Genomic DNA, 22,524 nt, shown 5'->3' on the forward strand with positions numbered 1-22,524 from the left:
GAACTAAGAGTAAAGACCTGGAACTGGATGCTACTGAGACAGTGGGGGAAGAGGAAGGAAGCGGTCTGAGTGCAAATCTCATTGGAAGGTTTGGGGGGAGAGGAAAGTGAGCCAGAGAAGGGGGGCATGGGGAGTGGTCACAAAGGTAGAAGGAGAAGCAGGATTGGGCAGCTCAGAGAAAATGAGGGTAGAGAGATCTTCAAGGTGTTGTAAATTCTTAAAGAGTGGTGGGGAGGGGTGAGTATAAGACATGCTAATTCTTTTTCCTTACTCCACAAGTGGAAGAGAGAGCAGCATGTCTAATGGTTACTGATGACATGTTATCACACCGGGAAATGTAGTTTGGTAAATGGAATATAAGAAGAAAGGGGCATGAATATAGGGTAGTTTGTTTACAACAAAAATGAGGGTCCAATTAGTGGAAGGGATTGGTAGAATATAAGAAAACATTAGCATGGAATGAGGGCAGTGATGGTTCAGAGGTGGAATTCTTGCCTTCAACACAGGAGACCCCGATTCGGTTTCCAGCCAATGTACCTCAGCATAGCTATCACCCATCTGTCAGTGGAGGCTTGAGTGTTACAATGATGCTGAACAGGTTTCAGTGGAACTTCTAGACTAAGACAGACTGGAATAAAGGCTTGGTGATCTACTTCCGAAAGTTAGCCGATGAAGACTCTGGATCACAACGGTCTGATCTGTAACCCACCATGAGACCAGCAGTGTTTCCTTCTGTTGTGCATGGGGTTGTCATGAGTTGGGGGCTGACTCAACAGGAGTTTACAACAACATAAAATGGAATAGGTCTCAGGAGGGTTAATCTGATCAGGGATGAAAGCAGTGAGGGGTTTTCACACTGGCAATAAGCCCATGTAACAGGAGGGATGAGGTTGGAGGGAGGGGCTGAGAGGCAGTTGGATGAGCCCTTGCCGTAGGTAGGAGTGGTGCTACCTAGGCAGAATCCGGTTATTTATGGAGAAGTCTGGTGAGCTCAACAACCTGCTTATTGCAGTTAGTTGTGATAGCTGTCTAAATGATTTAATATTTTCCTGTTAGAGATGAAGAAGCTGTAAAAGGAAAAGGTGGTTTACATTGAGTTGAAGCCAACAGACACAATTTGCAGTAGTAAATGGTCTCATATGTTGGCTCTGTTCTGAGGAGGCCTTTCAAAGCAGAGGCTGGCTTGCCCTGGAAACTTTTCTTACCCACTAACTCCGTGGATTTATTCTATAGAGGTAAGTGTGGTATTTTTCTTAAATGATAACCCTTGGAGAGAGGCTAAAGACCTTATGTTTTTCTAGGACTCTGGGCTTATACCCTGATGTGGCCAGATTTGGATATTTCTCTGCTGCTCTCTTGGCCCCCCACTTAGTTGGTGAATTTCTAACTCTGGTGCTACTTGGTATCATCCAAAACCCAAACGTTGTCAACAGTGTAGTGGCTCTGCTCAGCATTGCTGGAGTCCTTGTTGGATCTGGACTCATAAGGTAAGACAGAATGGTTTAAATAATTGGGATTGTTATGATTTGTTGTTAATGATCATCTGATAATGACGGTTACAAAGGAATTTCAGAAGAGAGCTCTGTGATACTGGTTAAAGGTACCACTTTGTAGTCCGCCATTCTGGAGTGTTTACAGTGGTTGCTAATCATTATTACCTTGGACTTTGAACTGTTCACCATTCACTTACAAAATATCTGTATATTGAGAATCAGGAAACGACAATATAAGCATGTTACAGATATGATTAACATGAAATAAGCCATGACAACAAGCTGAGGAAAAACAAGCCATCCTCCAGAAAAACCCATAGCCCATGTTACAGGCTAAATAACATGCATATTAGTTAATTTCTGTCCGGGCACTGTTGAATCTCTATTCCAGTCCTCAATTCCCAGTTATTTTTAAGAAGGATAGTTGGATACAAAAAGAGACTGCTGAAGAATAAAAGACTGCTGAAGAAAGTAGCAGGACTAGAAGAAGGACACGCACCAAATGTTAGCAATAATTATCTCTCTGTGGAACCTATTTTAATCCTTTTCTTTACTTGTGAATTTTCTATAATGGCATGCATCCTTTTATAATCAATAAAGAATTATAAATTTTAAAAAGTAGTAGCAGGAAGGATGAAAATTTGAGAAGAGTGAAAATGATACCAGGCAGGTAGAGTGAGTGGGGGTGAGTAACTAAACTATGGGTCCCTGAGAAAACGTGAAGAAGGCTGTTTCTTTGACTTAAAAAAAAAACAAAACTGAGTATCTAGTATATGTAATTATACTTACAGGTTTAGTCATTTAACTCTCAGAGCAACCCATTTTCAGGTAAGAAAACTAGGCTCAGACTTTGCCCAAGTCCCAGCGCTATGAAGACTCTCTCAGAAAGCATGGGTTCCATGGAAAGAGGACTGACCTAGGAGTCAGAAATGCCCTCTACCGATTAGCTGCCATGTGACCATGGGCAAGTCACTTTTCTATCTTAATTAGTTTCTCCATTTGTAAAATGGAGGTAATTACCTCGGCCTCACCTACCTCCAGGAAATTATATAAAGGTGAGATATTATAAAGCAAAGTGAGCTAGTTGTTTTTCAGTGACACCATTACATTATCTATGTTGTTTAAGTGGACTGTTAGTATCTATGAAAAAGGCACAAATCAAATCACCCCAAGGGTACAGAATCAAGCCAGTATCATTACAAAGTAGAGACCCAACCTCAGGCAGTACCTCCACTTTCATATTTGAATCATTGCATGGTTCTATCAATCTGGCACCATGTCATGTATTTAGGTTTTTGGAACGAGGGGATTAATCGCTCTTAAAAGTGAGGCAGTGGCCAACATTACTGAACACTCTTGGGTTCTTTGCAAAATCTCAATATCCCAAGGGATTGTCACCTGGTTTTCACTCCCATTGCTATATGAAACTCCTCTGTTGAAGGCCACATACACACCCTAGTCGTTACATTTATATTTATAAACCTCCTCGTCATTTGATATATATTTTCCCCCAAGTCTTCACCCTTCCTGAAGCATTTGCGCTATTGGCTGCCTTCTCTTTTAAATAAAAATGGAAACAGCTTAGCAGCTCTTCTGCTTACAAAATAACACATTGCATTGTAAAAAAAAAAAAAAAAATGCACACAATACAAAAATGTACAAGGAAGAAAATAAGTCATCTGAAGTGTCACAACCAGAGTTAATTTTATTGCGTATCTTGCTAGAGTTTTATATATTTTTAATAAGAATGAGATCATTTTATTGTATAAGATGCAAAGTATGCATACTTTTTTTCCCATTTAACAATATGTGGACAGTTTTCCAGGTCAGTGAATTTATATCTGAGGTCCCTCCCTCTTGAAAGTACTCATAGGATTTCCATAGCCTGGTTCTGCTCCTGACTTTCACTGATCCATCTGTCTCCCTCTGCCACCTGCAGAAAGCCTGCCTGTTCCCTTGGCTAGGAGCTCTCTTTGAAAATCCCCTTTGTTCTCTCTCACAGCCCATTGCATGCTGGGCCACCTTGTAGTCTTCCATTAGTAGACTGTCAACCTCAAGGAACCTCTGTGTCTTATTCATCACTGTAATCCTCCTCAGTGGCCAGCCCAAGGCTTTGAACCAATTAGCTTTGCAAAAAAAAAAAAATGTGTTGATCCATCCACCTATGGTCAGCTGATCTTTGATAAAGGACCAAAGTCCATTAAATGGGGAAAAGATAGTCTTTCTAACAAATGGTGCTGGCAAAACTGGATTTCCATCTTTAAAAAAAGAAACAGGACCCACATCTCACGCCATATACAAAAACTAACTCAAAATGAAGCAAAGACCTAAATATAAAACCTAAAATGATAAAGATCATGGAAGAAACAATAGTGACAACACTAAGGGCCCTAATACATGGCATAAAGAGAATATACACAATAACTAACAATGCACAAACACCAGAAGATAAACTAGATAACTGGGAGCTCCTAAAAATTAAACACTTTTGCTCATCAAAAGACTTCATCAAAAGAGTAAAAAGAGAACCTACAGACTGGGAAAAAATTTTTGCTTATGACATATCTGACAAGGGTCTAATCTCTAAAATCTATAGAATACTTCCATACCTCAATAACAAAAAGACAAATAATCTAATTAAAAAACAGGCAAAGGCTATGAACAGACACTTCACCAAAGAAGACATTCAGGCACCTAACAGGCACACGAGGAAATGCTCATGATCATTAGTCATTAGAAAAATAAAAATCAAAACTACAATGAGATACCATCTCACCCCAGCATTATTGGCACAAATGAAAAAACCAGAAAATAACAAATGTTGGAGAGGTTGCAGGGAGATTCGAACCCTTATGCAGTGATAGTGGGAGTGTAAAATGGTATAACCACTGTGGAAAATGATATGGCAACTCTTTAAAAAGCCAGAAATAGAAATACCATATGATCCAGTAATCTCACTCCTAGAAATATATCCTACAGAAATAAGAGCTGTCACACAAAAAGACATGCACACCCATGTTCACTACAGCATTATTTACGATAGCAAAAAGATGGAAACAACCTAAGTGGCCATCAACAGACGAATGGATAAATTACGGTACATACACATAATGGAATACTATGCAACTATCTTGGAAGAAGTATAACCAGAATGCTCCTTAGAAGGAAGGATGGCGAGACTACGACTTACATACTTTGGACATGTTGTCAGGAGGGATCAGTCTCTGGAGAAGGACATCATGCTTGGTGAAGCACAGGGTCAACGAAAAAGAGGAAGAGCCTCAAGGAGATGGGTTGACACAGTGGCTGCAACAATGGGCTCAAGCATAGCAATGATTGTGAGCAGGGCACAGGACCGGGCAGTGTTTCGTTCTGTGGTGCATAGGGTCGCTATGAGTCGTAACCGACTTGACGGCACCTAAGAACAACAACATGCAACAATAAAGAACAATGATGAATCCACAAAACATCTCACAACATGGATGAATCTGGAGGGCACTATGCGAGTGAAATAAGTCAATCATGAAAGGACATATTATATGAGACCACCATTACAAAACTCAAGAAAAGGTTTACACACAGAAAAAAAAAAAACAATCTTTGATGGTTACAAGAGAGGGTAGGGGTGGGGAGGGGAAATCACTGACTAGATAGTAGGCAAGTGTTAACTTTGGTGAAGGGAAAGACTACACACAATATAGGAGAAGTCAGTGCAACGTGACCAAGGCAAAGTCATAGAAGATTCCTATACACATCCAAACACCTTGAGGGACTGAGTTACTAGGGCTGAGGGCTGGGGACCATGGTCTTGGGGGACATCTACGTCAACTGGCATAAAATAGTTCATAAAGAATATGTTCTACATCCTACTTTTGTGAGTAGCATTTGGGGTCTTGAAAACTGGCAAGCAGCCATCTAAGATACATCTACTGGTCCCATTCCGTCCGGAGCAAAGGAGAACGAAGAAAACCAAAGACACAAGGGAAATATTAGTCCAACGGATTAATATGGGACCTCATGAACCACAGCCTCCACCAGCCTGAGCCCAGAACCAGATGGTGCCCGGCTACCACCACCAACCGCTCTGACAGGGATCATGATGGAGGGTTCCAGCCAGAGCGGGAGAAAAATGTAGAAAATTCAAATTCACAAAAAAACAAAAACAAAATAGATTTACTGGTCTGACAGAGACCAGAGGAACCCCTGAGACTTGACCTCCAGACACCCTGCTAACTCAGAGATGAAGCCACTCCCAAAGTCCACCTTTCAGCCAAGAATTAGGCAGGACTATAGAACAAACAGTAACACATATGAGGAACATGCTTCTTAGTTCAATCAAGTATACGAGACCAAACGGGCAACACCTGACCAAAGTCAAAGACAAGAAGGCAAGAAGGGACAGGAAAACTGGACACAGAGAATCCAGGGTGGAAACAGAAAGGAGGAGAGTGCTGACACATTGTGGGGAGTGCAACCAATGTCACAAAACAATTTGTGTATAAGTTTTTGAAGGAAAAACTAATTTGCACTGTAAACTTTCAACTAAAACACAAAAAAAAATTTAAAAAGGTAAAAAAAATTTGTTGAATTGCGTGAATAAATGAATGACAATTCTTTCTCCCTGGCCTGCCTACACACTGGATTGGTTGGTTTTTCTTTTCTGATGCCAATCCACAAATGCACATGCCGCATTTGTGTTTAGCCTAGTAGGGTACAGTGAGAGATGCAGGGACACGGTGCCTGCCTCAAGGAGGTAACCCTCTAGCTGGCTGGGCAGCGTGGCCATCATCCTGTTCCAGGCCTTTGTCATCTCATAGCTGAACTTCCGCTGTAGCCTGCTCCCTTTTTTGCTATTCTTAGTTTGCCCTTGTTCTAGTCCATTTTACTTGCTGGTGCCACATTCATTTTCTTAAAACACTGCTTTACACATGGCCTTTCTCATGGTCCTTAGCCTGTCATTCAAGGCCCTCCACAGGCTGGTTCCTGGCTATCATTCCAGACTTACCTCCCACTGCTCCCAATTCAAGTCCTGGGCTATAGCCTTTCTGGTCCATTCCATCCCTTATGCAGCCCTTGACCATGTCTGTGCTCACACTATTCTTCTTTCCTAGAATATCCTTCCTCTTCCCCTAATTCCTTGCTAGATTTCTACCTATCCTCTCCAAATTACAGCCTCTCAATCTGATTAATTCAATTTTGTGCCTTAGAAAATGACCAATAACTGAAAGTCATGACAGGTCACTTGGGAATGAGCAAGGCCACAAACATTAAATACAAGGAAATCATGGACATGTGGTACTGGCTTTCTTATACTTTCTTGGGACAAATCATCCACTACATGTATTGTTATAGTCTTAAGGATACACAGTCTATGTCTTCAACTACATTGTGAGTTCTGTAGGGATAGGATACATCTTTTGAATTCCTCAATCACCTAGAACTAAACCAAAACACCCCCAACCCTTTGCTATTGAGTTGATTCCCGGCTCACAGTGACCATATAGGACAGAGTAGAATTGTCCCACAGGGTTTGCAACAAGCAGCTGGTGGATCTGAACTGCCGACCTTTTGATTAGCAGTTGAGCCCTTAACCAGTGTGCCACCAGGGCTCCATCACCTAAAACTAATACCTTACAAACAGAAAGAATTTAATAAAGATTTGTTGACTGATGGAAGCTACGTAACAGACCTAGAAAGCCACAAGGCCAGTATAAAGCTTCTCCTGAAACAGATTGGTTGTTCTCTCCATTCTTCTCCGTTTGCAGTCTAGTTTAGTTTTACTAGTACTCTCAAATCTCTGTTTCAGTCACAAATATCCCTCTAATGTGGTGTGTGTTAGCTGGGTTTTCTTTTATGTTTATATCAATGGCAGTTACAAAAACAAAAAGTCAGACACCAACCCATCATCAGGAGACTGTTAACGTCACCACTGCAATGGAATACCAAGCTATGATTAAAAGTGATGAAGCGCTATGCTTACTGACTTGGAAAGATGTTCAAGACATGTTTGGGAGACAAAAAGCAGGTTAGGAAAGGGCATGAAGAGTTTAATTCCACAACCATAAAATTTTATAAACACACATACATTTTATATACACACACACACACACACATATATCTACTCATTATGTCTATACATATATGTATATACACAGTGAAACCTGTGAGAGCTGGAGCTTGACAGGACTGCCTTGTTTTTCTGGGTCTTGCAAATTTTCCATCTTTGACAAGGTGCAGTCTTACCACTTTTCTCTTGCTTGTTTTAGTTGGAAAACATTTGAGTTTTCCTCCTCTGACAGGTTTCTGCCTTACATGGGTTCTGGCTTTCTGAGGTTTATATATATGTATATGCAAACAGATAGCTGAATGGATGTTCACCAAAACGTTAACAATAGTTATTTCTGGACAGTGGTATTTCAGGTAACTTTTACTTTTTTCTTTATACTTCTCAGAATTGTTCAAAGTTTTTTATTGTGAGCATAATTTTTATGATACAGAAATGAAGAACTACATTCATGTTGGAAATACATAAAATAAGGACTGCCTTTCTTTTCATTTGGTATTGAATTTCATCTCTTTTTTTCTTTTTCTTAAGAAACATGGAAGAAATGCCCATTCCTTTTAAAATCTTCAGTTATTTTACATTCCAAAAATATTGCTCTGAGATTCTTATAGTCAATGAGTTCTATGGACTGAATTTCACTTGTGGTAAGTATTCTACTTTGACTACTATTTTTACACATTATTCTGAGAAAGCAATTTCCTGAGGGAAATGTATTTTTTAAATAAAAGCTATATTTTATAATAAACAGAATAAAGCCTCGCTTTGAAATAAAAGTCTAACATTTTATCTGATTTTTAAAATAAAAAAAACAAACAGTTGTCAAGTCAGTCACCTGTCAAAGGTCAATAGCTTAAGGCCACTTTGATGTTATTAGAAAATGACAGGTCTAACGTACCCTGAAGTAAATGCTAGTGTATTCTGGATGGAATCGGTTCTACAGCTACTGAACAACAAGTTGAAGTAGCTTCTTGTTTCACAAAGTGTACATGGTCTGTAGCTGAGTAGAGCTATTTTTGGCAAAAGACTGTTCCCAAATCCCACAAGAAGGCAGTGGGGAGCATAACAAGGTCCTCAGTGCCATTGGAAATACCAGGGCCACTCTGGGAACACACCCAGTGAACAAGGTGGAAGTTAGTAGTTGGTTTAAATATTCTTGGATGATGATGTCAATACTTTTAGGATATTCACAGCTAAGTGATTTTTATCAGTACTGTGGTAATCAATATGGTATTCTATATGGAATTATGGAGTCCTGGTGATGCAATGGTTAAGCACTTGGCTGCTAACACAAAGGTTCGAACCCACCCAGCCGCCCCATGGGAGAAAGACCTGGTGATGTGCTCCTGTAAAGATTACAGCCTAGGAAACCCTATGGGGGCAGTTGTACTCTGTCATCTGGGGTCGCTGTGAGTTAACAGTTGACTTGCTGACACACAACAACGACCGACAAACCAAACCGAGCCCGTTGCCACTGCGTTGATTCCAACTCTACAGGACAGAGAAGAACTGTCCTACAGGGTTTCCGAGGCTGTAATCTGACTGTCACATCTTTCTCCCTCAGAGTGGCAGGTGGATTTGAACCACTGACCTTTCGGTTAGAAGCTGAGCACTTAACCACTATGCCATGAGGAGTTCTTTAAACAACAACATGGTAATGAGTCTATACCCACCATAGAAACAAACTCATTTACATCTTCAATGAAGCCAAGTCCCAGAACATTCACTGGAGCTTCATTAAGTATGAATTTTGGGCTCTTTAAAATGTCCTGAATCTTCAGTAAGGAAAGGTATTTGGCAGCATGCTAAGCACTTGGTGGGCATATGGTAAATAGTGTTGATTAAATTACCTGGGACATACCATATCTGACATTGTCAGTCCTTTCCCTGACAGGCAGCTCAAACAATCCTGTGACAACTAACCCAATATGCACCTTTACTCAAGGAATTCAGTTCATAGAGCAAACCTGCCCGCGTGCAACATTCAGATTCACAGCAAACTTTCTGATGTTATATGCATTTATCCCAGTTCTTGTCATCCTAGGAATAGTTGTTTTTAAAATAAGGGATCATTTCATTAGCAGATAGCAAAAATCATTGCTGCAAAAATGGAACTTAAGCTCCTGGGTGTGCATGACTCCTCTGAATGTCTGAAAAAAGAATGCTGTGTGTTCCTTTCTTGATGCTGCATCTTAAGTCTTTTAACCCTTATGACCTGTGCCCCTCAGATCCAGGCAGGCCTTGAATGCGGTGGCAATGGTTCACAGTTCCTTCCTATTCCAACTTGCAGGGACATGTGGCATATGGAAACTGGGACTGAGCTGGTCCAAAAATGTAAATAATAATTCACAGACATATGAGGGACTAGCCTGAGCTATTTGTTTTCCTTGTTCTAGACACAGAAAAGTAGGCCATTCAAAAATTATGCTTATATTTGCTAAAGGACTCAGTGAAAAGAAAACACTTGAATTATTACTGAATATAAACAACAGAAAAGAGTTGTGGGCTTGATTGAAGCAAAGCATCTTACAGAACTGGGTTAGAATGCTTTTGACATCATTTAAAAACCCCTATCTATGCACACATGTCCACGTGCAGGGCTCTGAGTTACCTGATCACAGCAGGAGGATGTTGGACAGCCTTGGTGAACCTTCAGACAAAGCACCCACTGATTTTACTGAAGTTAACTTCATGACAAAAAACTGCAGGGGCAGGGATGGGCTGAACCGGGGACATAGCACACCAGACAAACTTCTGGTCATGTTTTTAAATATTAGTTTCTATTTTTCAGTTTCAGCTTAGATTATTTAGAACATTCAAAGTAATGTTACTAGACAAAGTCTATGCACCAAGAAATGACATCTTTAAGATTAGAGAGCAGCTGTGACTTAAAGTCCATACAGAAAAGATGCTCAGCTGACACAACATTTACACTACGAAGAACACGGTCATATGCTAGGAATTCATGTTCTTGAATTGTAAAGAGAAAGAATGCTGATAAATACAGGCACCTATACTACATATTTCAGGGATGAAATGATTTATAGACATTATTAAAAACGGGTTTTGCACCAAACGACTGAATAGCTTTCTGACTGATCTTCAAGGAATTCATGCACAAGCTTGAAATGAAACTGAACTGTTTCACTGTTACCATAGTAACTTTGAGCAAGACTAGCTTAGAGAGCATGTGAACTTGTTCAGTTACTGTGACCTAAGTTTTCAAGAAAGATAAATTATAGCATTCGAAGTGTCTTATAGTAGGAAAAATCATTTCATTAAGGAAACCACAGTAAGATTCTATTTCTTAGAACAGTATTTAAGGATCTGGAGACATTGGTAAATTACCAGAATAGTATTGTCAATTTTTACAAAAGGTCTTTGACACTGATGATGATGGTGTAACAGTTACATAATGCCTTACAGTTCTACATGTCACATCGGTTATAGACAATTCTGAAGATGATAATCTACTGAAGTAGTTCAAAGAGAGTCCCGCGGGAACCTCTTTTGAAATCACTGATTTCAACTTACTAAAGATATGGGTGTACAATGTGAGTGGAAACATTTTCTACTATTCATATGCAGATGAATTTCAATCTAGCTCAGAAACATTTGGGGAACTGACATAGCACGTGACTTCAAGCCATTAAATGTTAGCGATACCATCTTAGAAAAACACAATGGCTTTCAACATGGGACAGTCGGTGTCTCAAGTCAAAAATGGACAGTGATGTGTCAGGAAATCAAATTATATAATAAAAATTCCTATTACTGTTGTGGGATAGGCCGTTTCTTCCCGCCAAGTCAATGATGTTTCTGAGACTGTAATGCTCCCTATTACTTTAAAGCGAGCTCTTTCTTCTCAGCACTCTGGCAGGGTGCCTGTCTACTCCTGAGGATCCTCGGAAACATGCCGAAAACCCTGTTCTCAAGTGTGTTGGGACCACAGCCACTGCAAATAGTTTATGAAGGCTCATTTCATTGCATTAATCAGATACCAGTCTTGGTGTTCTTTGGGTTCATAAACTCGATTATTTGAAGCTGGGTGTGTGGCATATTAGAGTCAAAAGCTAAATCGAACTGAGCAAAGTCTGGTCTAGAAGTGGATCTTTTGATTCCGTGTAGTGCTCTCTGTACTGGGATACTACACTAGGATTTCTATTAAAGGTTCTTTTTATTTTGAAAGGAGGAAGAGTCATAGATGCACTTTATATCTTCCTTTTAAGTATTAAATATAATTACACCTCAGAGCACGTGTCTTAGTTAGCTAGTACTGCTGTAATAGGCATACCACCAGTGGGTGGCTTTAAAGAAGAGAAGTTTATTTTCTCACAGTTCAGAAGTCCGAATTCAGGGCACTGTCTGGAGGGGAAGACTCTTTCCCTGTTGGCTCTGGGGAAAGACGTTTGTCTCTTCCGACATGCCTCCATTCCTTGGCAATCTTCAGGTGGCATCCCTCTTCCCCCATTTGTGCTTCTTTGTCTCTGTGTCTATGCTGCTCCTTATAACTCAGAAGTGGTTAGATTTAGGACCCACCCTACACGATATGGCTTTATTAACACTACAAAGAAAACCCTATTTCCAAACGGGTTTACATCCACAGGTATAAGGGTGAGGATTCCAACACATTACATCCACAGGTATAAGGGTGAGGATTCCAACACATATTTTGAGGGGGACACAATTCAATCCATAACAGCATGAATGTGAGGTTCTTTAATATATATTTACTATATTTTTATGCAAATAACGTGCGCCTTCTATGTTTGTTTGCCAACCGCTCCCTCCCCGTCCCCCGTATTTTTGTAAGCCCTATGCTAAGTTTTTACAGCAACATATAAAAAAAATCAGCAAATGGTAACCAATGTCACAAAACAAGATGTGTACTAATTGTTTAATGAGAAGCTAGGTTTATTCTGTAAACCTTCATCTAAAGTACAGTAAAAAAAAAGAAAAAAAGACTACAGCCAAGAAAACTCTATGGAGCAGTTCTACTTTGTAACACATGGAATCACCGTAAGTTGGAACTGACTTGATGGCAACTCACAATAAAAACATGTAGTTATTGCTCTATGATACTGAACTTATCTATATTGTCTATAATTTTTCTCTGGTTGATTTGCTATGTGTATGTTTATTTATACTGTATTATAAACTACTACAGATAAAAAAATATAATCAGTGGATATAACATTGTCACACAACAAATAATATATGATTAATAGCAAGGAAAATCACTAGCTTTAATGATTGTTATTGATTTTTATTTCATGAGATTAAAAAACTGTCAAAACTTCAAATAAAAAAAAAAAAGAAAGAAAGCAGGGAAGAATATGAAAAGTGAGAGGTGGGGGTTGGAATTTCATTTAGGGTTTCCAGGGAAGAGTCCACTGAGAACGTGATCTTTTGAGTAAACACCTGAAGGAAGTGAGGGAGCTAGTGATGTGGCTATCTGGAGGAAAAGCAAAAAAATAAATAAATAAATAAATTAGCACAGTGGCACTTACGAAAATATCTCATGGGGGCAGAGGGAGGGAGTGGTTGGCAAACAAACGTAGAAGGCACACGTTATTCGTGTAAAATACGTTATTTGTTTGTTTCTGTGATGTCATTTAGGCCTGAGACTGGTCTTATCTTTGTATTACTCAGATAATTCGCTGCTTGGTACTTGCAGTAGGCACTCAGCTATTAAACAAGTAAATGACGGGGGAACTTCTTCAGCTCTCTGTATATTGCACATGTGTATGAAGAGAACCATCCAGCCCTGACTCCCTTGCTTCTGCAACTCCTGCTCTGCATCATCAGAACAGCTGCCTTACCATTCTTCTTGGCTCCAACTAAAATGGAACATCAGCAAATGTCCAACTGTAATTCACAGTGCAGTGATGTTGGATAGTTCATCTACTGGGAGTACCGGGTAGGACAGAGTAGAACTGCCCCATAGTGTTTCCTAGGCTGTAATCTTTATGGAAAAGCAAACTGCTGGAAAAATAAAACAATTATTTTGAGAAATATGACTATCTCTATTATTAATCAACATGCTGCTGATTAAGAATTGTCAAAGATGAATCATAAATAGCCTCCTTATAGTACATTTTAATATTAATATGAACATTTTTACATACAATTACAAAATAATCCTATTACGACACATTTCATTACCGAGATTCACTAACATGTAACCCTATACAAAATCTTGATGCAATAATGACCATAACTGAACAATAAAGTGATAGTCTTAAGCCCAACATAGGTGTTTTAATGAGATTACACTACTTTTTTTTCTAGAAAATTTTTTTAAAAAGCAAAACAATAACAACAAAAAAAACTACCAGGAATTGCCAGCCACATATAATGCCATAGCCCACAAAAATTGCAAAAGTAAACAGTAGTATATTTTTAGTTAATACACACTAAATCATTGTGCTTGGTCCAATTTAAAACCAACACTCCAACATATATGTAAAATGGAAGAGCACAGAGTAAATGACTTTCCTGGTTAATGACAGTAATTACACTTAATCAAAACAGAACTGGCTAGCAGGTACACAGATGTATTACAGGAATGAGAGCCTTCTTTAAGGTATGCTACCTTGGAGACTGATCCAAGTAATCACCAACTCAGGAAATTTTTGGCCTCCTTATTGATAGACTATCTCCTTAAATTTGCCTGTTCTTCAAAAAGTGGTACTTAAGTGGGTCAGAATCACCCAGTGTGCTGATTAAAATGCAGATTACTGAGTACCATTCCAGATCCACTGATTCAGAATCTCTGGGTGTGGGGACCCAGGAATGTGTATTTTAACTAAGTACTTCAGGTGGTCCTTGTGCCTCAGTGCTGGAATAAAATCACAACACCTGTGCAAGTTTCCTGACAGCCAAAGCTGAGACCCCTTACCGAAGGATGTGGCTAATATGAGCATTTAACCTTACATTCAAAACGGTTAGCAAATACCTTGCCTTCACACTCCTAAAAAACACATAAGCAGAAACTTAGAAACGCTGAACTGAGTATACATGACTTAAGCATGTTAGAAGTACTTAGGAAAAGATGCTCTTATTTAAAAGAATATTTCATGTAGTTACACAATTGTTTTCCTTTTAAAAGACTGAATTATCCAGAGAGTTGCACTAGCACAAGAAATTCAGCTTTTCTTTTAACAAACTGCACATCTTAACTTTCTTCACATATTACCACAACAGTTAATTAATAAAACAATCTTACTTGTATTTGGGAAAGAAGAAATAAATACACAATAGTTAGGTTCAAGAATCAAACTCAATTTGTTTCCAAGACTTGGAAGAATTTCTTTTGTACTGTTCAAGTTCCTAAAACAAAACATATTTATTATTTAAAAAAATCAACTTTACAAATTAGGCACTTTAAAACAGCCTTAGCATTTTTAGATGTAAGAAGGTATCCTTTATAGCATTATCACTCAAAATTTCTGGACTTCTGTGTGGTCAGCACTTAAAGATAAATGTATTCAAATTTCAGACAAAATTATATACTATATTGTACATATGAACTGTCTTCCAACTAATAAAACAGAGTATCTGTCATACTTCAAGCACTTAAAAGTGATCTTATTTTTAATTGTTTGCTGTTCACCTCTTGTCAAAAACCTGGTTGAAGTTTGCAAACTATCAATATCTAAAATGTATATATCCTTTGACCCACTGATTCTACTTTTAGAAATTTATCATATAGAAATACTAGAGAAGTGCACAAGGATATCAATAGGAGGATATTCATTGCAACACCGTGTCTATCAGCACACAGCTAGAAATAACTTAGATGTCGGTTCCAGTAAGGACTGATTAACTACATCAGCATTCATCCACATGTGGCTTCCCAGGCAGCCAACAAAAATAATGGCGGTCATATGTACAATAGGAAAAGAGCAGCTAGGTGGGGAGAGGTCAGGACACTTTCATCTTCTATTTTATATACTTCCATATGTAAGAAAAAATTTTTTCACAATGAATATATGTTATTTTTACCATTCATAAAATAGAAGTAAGTTTAAGTAGGGGTGGAAATTCTGACTAACTGATATGCAAAAGGGCTAATCTAAGGGGAGTGCCTCCTGGCCTCCTAAATGCTATTCAATATCTATATAACTGTACAAAGTATATTGTTGTTTCAGATAAGCAAAAAGTAGCTACTCTGCAAGATAAAGCAATCAATGCCCTTTCACCAACATAATTGAAGTTCATAGTAGTTAAGAAAATTCCGTTCCCATTTTTGGAAAAATTGCAGATTGTCTCTTTCATATCTATAGTCTAAGTTATTAAAATTTAAATGTCAAAAGTTTTCAAACTATATACAGACTTCAGAAGAACGTCACAGTAATAACTCCGAAGTAATCTTTATAGCTTGGTTTATTTTTCTAATGAAGTTAAATTAGGTCACGTCTTCTACCACTTATGGTTTCAAAGCTTGTTAACTCATAAAGAATAAACAGTAATTAGTAACTGTGAACTCTGCCTTCAACTGGAATGCTGAATTATTTTTACTAATGATAAAGGTGAGCACCTTCGTTTGAGATTCTCTGCTAATGGTATGTCCCTTCTGAAGACAGCAAACTGAGAGGAAAAAGGGGGCTAGTCACACAGCTCATGCTGGAGGGGGAATAAAGGATAACTGGTGTGATTTGGAGCCTTGGTGGAACAGTGGTTAAGAGCTCGGCTGCTAACCAAAAGGTCGGCAGTTCAAATCTACCAGCTGCTCCTTGGAAACCCTCTGGGGCACTTCCTTTCTGTCCTATAGGGTCACTATGAGTTGGAACTGACTTGACGGCAATGGGTTTGGTGTGTGTGATTCAGAGCTCAGGTCCACTAGCTCTTTAACGTTTCTGTCATGTGAACTCAAACTAATAGGATGATGCTTTAAAGGGATGGCGGGTTGGAGGGTTTTTCTTTACACCAGAATTCTTCCAGGCTGTTCTGGAGAGCCATTCAAAGTGAATGCAAAACTAAGAAAGGTTTTCCACCCTGATTCTTAAAAACCACTATATTTTCAAATATAAATGAACCAAGGAAGAGTCTTATAATGCTTAAAACATAATAATAAAGAATGCTAAGAACATTTTCCCCTAAATGTGTGTGTGAGCTTGCATGCGTGTGTATGTGCTTAATTGACTTACACGCCTAAACATTATACACAAGTTTGATTTTTAAAATCAGGAATTCAAGAGAGATACTGGGAGTTTATGTGTGGTTGGCCAAGAAGCCCTTAAAAACAACTGTTTATCCAAGCTTTTTTCTTTTTCCTTTGATAGTAAAAATGTAGAAAAGAGGTAGAAAGGCCCAGCAAGTGCTTTCCATACACATATTTCCTTGAAATCAGGAATGCTTTAAAACTAGAGGGTTAAAAAAAACAGAAGTAAATACTGGCCAGGTATTTTCTGGTACCTGTGTGATGTCTGGCAAAAGAGAATTTAGAGAAAAGACAGCCAATAGGGAAAGACACTTAGTCTGCAGGAACGATGACGGGGTCTTAAGAATGATCTTCGGACCTGTGGTGGATGGATTTCAGAGAGCGAGGTGCTCTCTGAATCTGCGGGACACGAGGATTATGGATTGATACCGTAAAAGAAACGTTTTGCTACAAAGGACTTAAAATATTATGGAATACTGTGGTCTACCCTCTTCCCCAGTGTACTTAATAGAAGTGTGGTTTAAATGTTACTCTTCTGGGACAGAGGGATGGACAAATCTTTCTTGCCTAATGACCTATGCTACTTGGGGCTTTTTTCAAGTTCAAATGTTGTAGGAATTTAACAAAACTCATGAGCTAGCTAGCCTCTGCATCCTAGAAGTGACATATTCTAATCTCACTGTCAAAGCTTAAAAGTCTTGAAGCTCATTTTCTGTTTTATTTCTGATGATTAATTAGGCCACTAATAATGGAGTTTGGGTGGGGCGGGACGGAAGAGAAGGCTCACACCTGCTCTCAGACAGGCTCGAAGCCAGCCCTCCACTGACAGGGGATTGCATTCTATCTTTATAAAATAGAATGTCATCTCTCCTCCCAAGAAGCACAAAACTCAGAAGTAATTATCTGGGTTAAAGGTATACAGACACACAGCATACACTATGGCCTTCTTTAAATATTTACAGGCTGCATTTTAAGCAAGGACGCACTTTCATGTAATTATGGAAAACTCCCAAGACAGTTAAAATTTAGAAGTAGCCAAATCATTAAAAAAAAAAAAAAAAAAAGACTATTATCGTTCCAAATGTCAAGTCTAATCAAATCTAAAGATGATAATGCTAGTTTCACTGAAAGATGTTATGCGGCAATAATCACATTTAAAGAACAAAAAGATAGTTCGGCAATGTGAAGAAAAGGCTGCAGACAACTGGCTAGATTTTCAACTAATGCAGATGAATTCTCTTACAGGCCGTGTTAATAAAACTTGCAATGATCACCTTGCCTGTAATAAAAACGAAAATGTATTTTTAAATGTTTAGAGGGAAATCGAGGCAATTCATCTACTGAAGTACTGAAGCACCACTAATGAAACCAGTTCAGAGGCACATTTGGGGTATAACTTCTCAGGTGGTTCAATAAAATCTCTTAGCCGAGGGAACATAGCAGTTAGTGACCTGGGTTCGATTTCCGGCCAGTGCACCCCAAGTGCAGCTGTCAGTGGAGGCTTGAGTGTTGCTACGATGCTAAGCAGGTTTCCGTGGAGCTTCCGGACTAAGACAGGTAAGGAAGAAACGCCTGGTGGCCTACTTCTGAAAATCAGCCAGTGAAAACCCTATGGCTCACAACAGTCTGATCCTGTTGCGTATGGAAGCGTCACGGGTCAGGTGCTGACTCAACAGCACCTAACAACAACAACAGTGAGATACAAAAGTTGAGTGAAGAATGATAGAGATAGTATGGGTTTGCTTTCCAGTTCCACTCAAAATTCCTATGATTTTAAGTCAGTTAGGGAAGATGGATTTTGGATGTGAAAACTCATGATACTCAGAAATACTTTAGTCCTTTAATAATACTTGTGTATGTGAACCTAATACAAGTGTTCCTTAGGCAATAGAAACAGATACTCATATCAACAATGGCAGTTAATTTTTGACCCCTAGATAATATTAATTCAGGGATGACTTCCAACTCATCTCTACAGCCAAGCTGTACACATAATAAGGGTTACCTGGGATAATTTTACTGTTTCTACAACACGAGACACTTTACTGCAGCTACAAAACCCTATAAATATTCATGGTCTATCTTTCAAAAGCTTTCTACAGCCATCTAATGGTTCTGGCTTTTGGATTGTTTAAATAAAATGTTTTGCTAAAATTTGGTATAAGTCTTTACTTTTTCTAGCACAGGGCCTCTGAAAGCAAAAGGCTGATGCTGAAAAAACACGTTGGTCACTGTTCCCAGGGGAGAGTTTTCTTCCAGTAATTTTGCAACAGTGTGACCGCCCACATGACACAGCTCTACCCATCCCCACTAAGAGGTTGTCATGTCTTTCAATGGATACAAAAAAAAAAAAAAAAAAGGCCAAACCAGCTCGCTTTGAGTTGATTGTCACTCATAGTGACTCCACATGTGGTAGAGTAGAACTGGGCTCTATAGGATTTTCACAGCTGTGGCCTTTTGGAAGCAGACTATCAGACCTTTCCTCTGAGGTGCATCTGGGTGGGTTCCAACCTTTTGGTTAGTAAAGCACTTAACTGTCTGCGATAACCGGGGGCTCCTTTCAATTAATAGTACTTACTATATATAAAAACAAACAAAAACCAAACTCACTGCTGCCGAGTCGATTCCGACTCATAGTGACCCTATAAGACAGAGTAGAACTAAGGTCAGATTGTGTACAATATCTCATTTTACCAAACTTAAAGAAGAGCTGATAAAATTTAAGTATTTGGGCAGTGAGGAATTTACCAACTTCTGCATTCTCACGTTACACTTGTGTGTCACAGATGGGGCTATCGGGGCGTACAAGGAATGGCAAAGTATCGGCAGACGCTTTCCTCAGAGTCCAGGAGTCTATCAGTTATGCTTGTATACTTTTAGACTGGGTGGTCCGAAATTGGACAAGATGATTTTTCTGATACAAGAAAAGTATAGGTACATCTCAGTGTCCTAATGATAAAAAAAAAAAACCTTTTGGACAAACAAAAGAATATTATGATAAAGTGTCTCTGCAGCAGCAAGGTAGGAATCACTACCATCTTTAACAAAATTGGAAAGGCCAGAAAGTACGTGTGAATACTAAGCTATCTCTGAGTGGTGGGGTGACAGGTGATTTTTAATTTCTTCTTTATGCATATCAGAATTTTTTTTCTACAGTGAAGCTATACTATTTCAATAATTTTAAAAATTAATCTCCCCCGCCCCCCCAAAAAAAAAACTCCTAAGGAAATAAATTAAGAAAGATCTATGGAATTCCAAAGATATTTTGTGATAAAACTCAAGAGGAAATAAAGTAAATGTTTAGAATAATACCTGGTCCTTCTGAATTCTCATCTCATCAACTTCACTTTCAGCATATTGAGGGTCTCGTGCGGGGTCCTTGATATCTTTTAGCGTGTGGATACTCTGAAATTACAAATCTTCATATAATTTCATGCCCTGGCCCCAAACCTTCACTTACTACCATCTGCCTAACAGAGTCCCTGTTTCTCAGTCTGGCATGGAAGGCTCTCTACCATCTTTTGAGCTTTTATCACTACTGTTGAGGCCCATTGCTAATTCTACCACGTCCTCTTGCCTCCCATTCTTTTCAGATATTGTCTGTCCCTTCTCTAACATTCAGAGAACTTTATTTCAAAGAGGAGCAAAAATTGGGTCTTACTCATCTTTTAACTCCCACATTGCCTTGCAGACAATAGATCCTAAGCAAATGTTTAACTGATTTTTAAGCACAAGATTAAAAAAAATCTATTATAATAGGCCCTTTGGAACACTTCCCAATAACTCTTAAATAGTGCTAAAAATTCTTGCTTTAAAAGAATGAGAAATGTATACCTTTGGTGGAAAGAACTTTTCATACACTTTCTTCCACAGCTCCATTGGTGAACGGGCATTAAGCTTTCCAATATCATTATCAGGAACAGAAGGGGATCCTAAAATTGGAAGTTTCATTCCAAATGAGTGCATTGGTTAAAACACTACAGGCACTATCAATCAAACAGATGACAATTATAAAAGTATAAATCTTAGATCACTCGTTTTCCTTCTCCCTAATACCTATTGCCGTCAAGTTGATTATGACTCACAGCACCCCTATAGGACAGAGTAGAACTGCCCCACAGGGTTTCCAAAGAGAGCTGGTGGATTCAAACTGCCAACCTTTTGGTTAATAGTCGAGCTCTTAACCACTACACCACCAATGCAGTCACCACTAAAATTTACCGGAACCCAGTATAGCAAGGTCACTGGGGCAGATTCTATTATGGGAGGAGGGGAAGACGAAGAGCAGAACGGGTAAACTGTAATTCCCATTCTCCACATTTAAACTGCTGCTCAGTAAAAATAAAAAAGTTTGACATTCTCGTTTGGTGATGGAGATGTAAGGAAACAGATGCTGCTAGTTAGAGTGTAAATTGGAACAGATACTTTGGAGGGTAACTTGACAGCCCTGGTGGTGCAGTGGTTAAGAGCTTGGCTGCTAACCAAAAGGTCGGCAGTTCAAATCCACCAGGTTCTCCTTGGAAACCCTATGGGGCAATTCTCATCTGTCCTATAGGGCTGCTATGAGTCAGAATCAACTCAACAGCAATGGGTTTTATTTAAATACTAAAAAAGATAATACTCTATTAAGTATTTAGCAGCAATTCTACATTCTCTTCTTGGTGTTTACCCTAGAAACACCTATATACATGTACTAAGGATGTTCCACTGCAGCAGCATTTGTGTTGGTGAAAAACTGGCCATAACCAAACTATTAATAAGGGGATGGTGAACTAAAGTACTATGGCATAGCCACACTTGTAACACTATCCGGCAGTTAAAATAGCAAATAGACTTATATGTAGCATTACTATGGGAAAAATAATGAGGTATATTGGGTAAAAAGGGCAAATTTCAAAATGATAAGTACAGAATGACACCATTATATTGAAACAAATAGTTTTTTCTATACCACATACACATGTATGTAAATGTACAGGAAATGGCCGGGGAAGATACATACCAAACTTGACCCTTACATGTAGTATGTTAACTTTTTACAAAAAGAATGTCTTCATGTGTTGCCGGTATAATTTAAAAAAATTTTAAATATGTTGCCACTTCCTGGCAATTTTTATTTTATTTTTTTATAGAAAACTATTTATTTATTTTTAATTATTGTACTTTAGATGAAGGTTTATAGAACAAACTAGCTTCTCATTAAGCAATCAGTACAAATATTGCTTTGAGACACTGCTTACCAACCCCACGACATATCAACACTCTCCCCTTCTCGACCCTGGGTTCCCTATTACCAGCTTTCCTGTCCCCTCCTGCCTTCTAGTCCTCGCCCTTGGGCTGGTGCGCCCATTTAGTCTCGTTTTGTTTTATGGGCCTGTCTAATCTTTGGCTGAAGGGTGAACCTCAGGAGTGACTTCATTACTGAGCTATAAGGGTGTCCGGGGGCCATACTCTCAGGATTTCTCCAGTCTCTGTCAGGCCAGTAAGTCTGGTCTTTTTTTGTGAGTTAGAATTTTGTTCAACATTTTTTGCCACCTCTGTCCAGGACTCTCTATTGTGATCCCTGTCAGATCAGTCAGTGGTGGTAGCCGGGCACCATCTAGTTCTGCTGGACTCAGTCTGGTGGAGGCCTTGGTAGTTGCGGTCCATTAGTCCTTTGGTCTAATCTTTCCCTTGTATCTTGTTTTCTTCATTCTCCCTTGCTCCCAAAGGGGTGAGAACAGTGGAGTATCTTAGATGGCTGCTCACAGGCTTTTTCTTTTTTTTTTAATGTTGTAGTTTAAGTGAAAGTTTACAATTCAAGT

At 38.9% G+C, this 22,524-nt stretch overlaps 2 protein-coding genes across 2 annotated transcripts in view; one reads left to right on the forward strand and one right to left on the reverse strand.

Annotated features, from left to right (window-relative positions):
• ABCG5 (ATP binding cassette subfamily G member 5) overlaps positions 1–9,793 on the forward strand; it is a 30,479-nt gene extending 20,686 nt beyond the window's left edge. The window contains 3 exon segments of the mRNA XM_004369511.2: positions 1,302–1,487; positions 8,089–8,201; positions 9,449–9,793. Coding sequence (XP_004369568.1) covers positions 1,302–1,487; positions 8,089–8,201; positions 9,449–9,642 — 493 coding nt within the window. The 3' untranslated portion in view covers positions 9,643–9,793.
• A 4,795-nt stretch (positions 9,794–14,588) lies between these two features.
• Positions 14,589–22,524, reverse strand: part of DYNC2LI1 (dynein cytoplasmic 2 light intermediate chain 1) — a 54,666-nt gene continuing 46,730 nt past the window's right edge. Inside the window, exons 11-13 of the mRNA XM_004369512.2 lie at positions 20,555–20,652; positions 20,033–20,125; positions 14,589–14,886 (exon numbers count right to left, since the gene is read on the reverse strand). Coding sequence (XP_004369569.1) covers positions 14,824–14,886; positions 20,033–20,125; positions 20,555–20,652 — 254 coding nt within the window. The 3' untranslated portion in view covers positions 14,589–14,823. The remainder of the gene's footprint in view (positions 14,887–20,032; positions 20,126–20,554; positions 20,653–22,524) is intronic.

This window comes from Trichechus manatus, unplaced genomic scaffold, assembly GCF_000243295.1.
Source record: "Trichechus manatus latirostris isolate Lorelei unplaced genomic scaffold, TriManLat1.0 scaffold00005, whole genome shotgun sequence".
NCBI classification, from domain to species: Eukaryota; Metazoa; Chordata; class Mammalia; order Sirenia; family Trichechidae; genus Trichechus; species Trichechus manatus.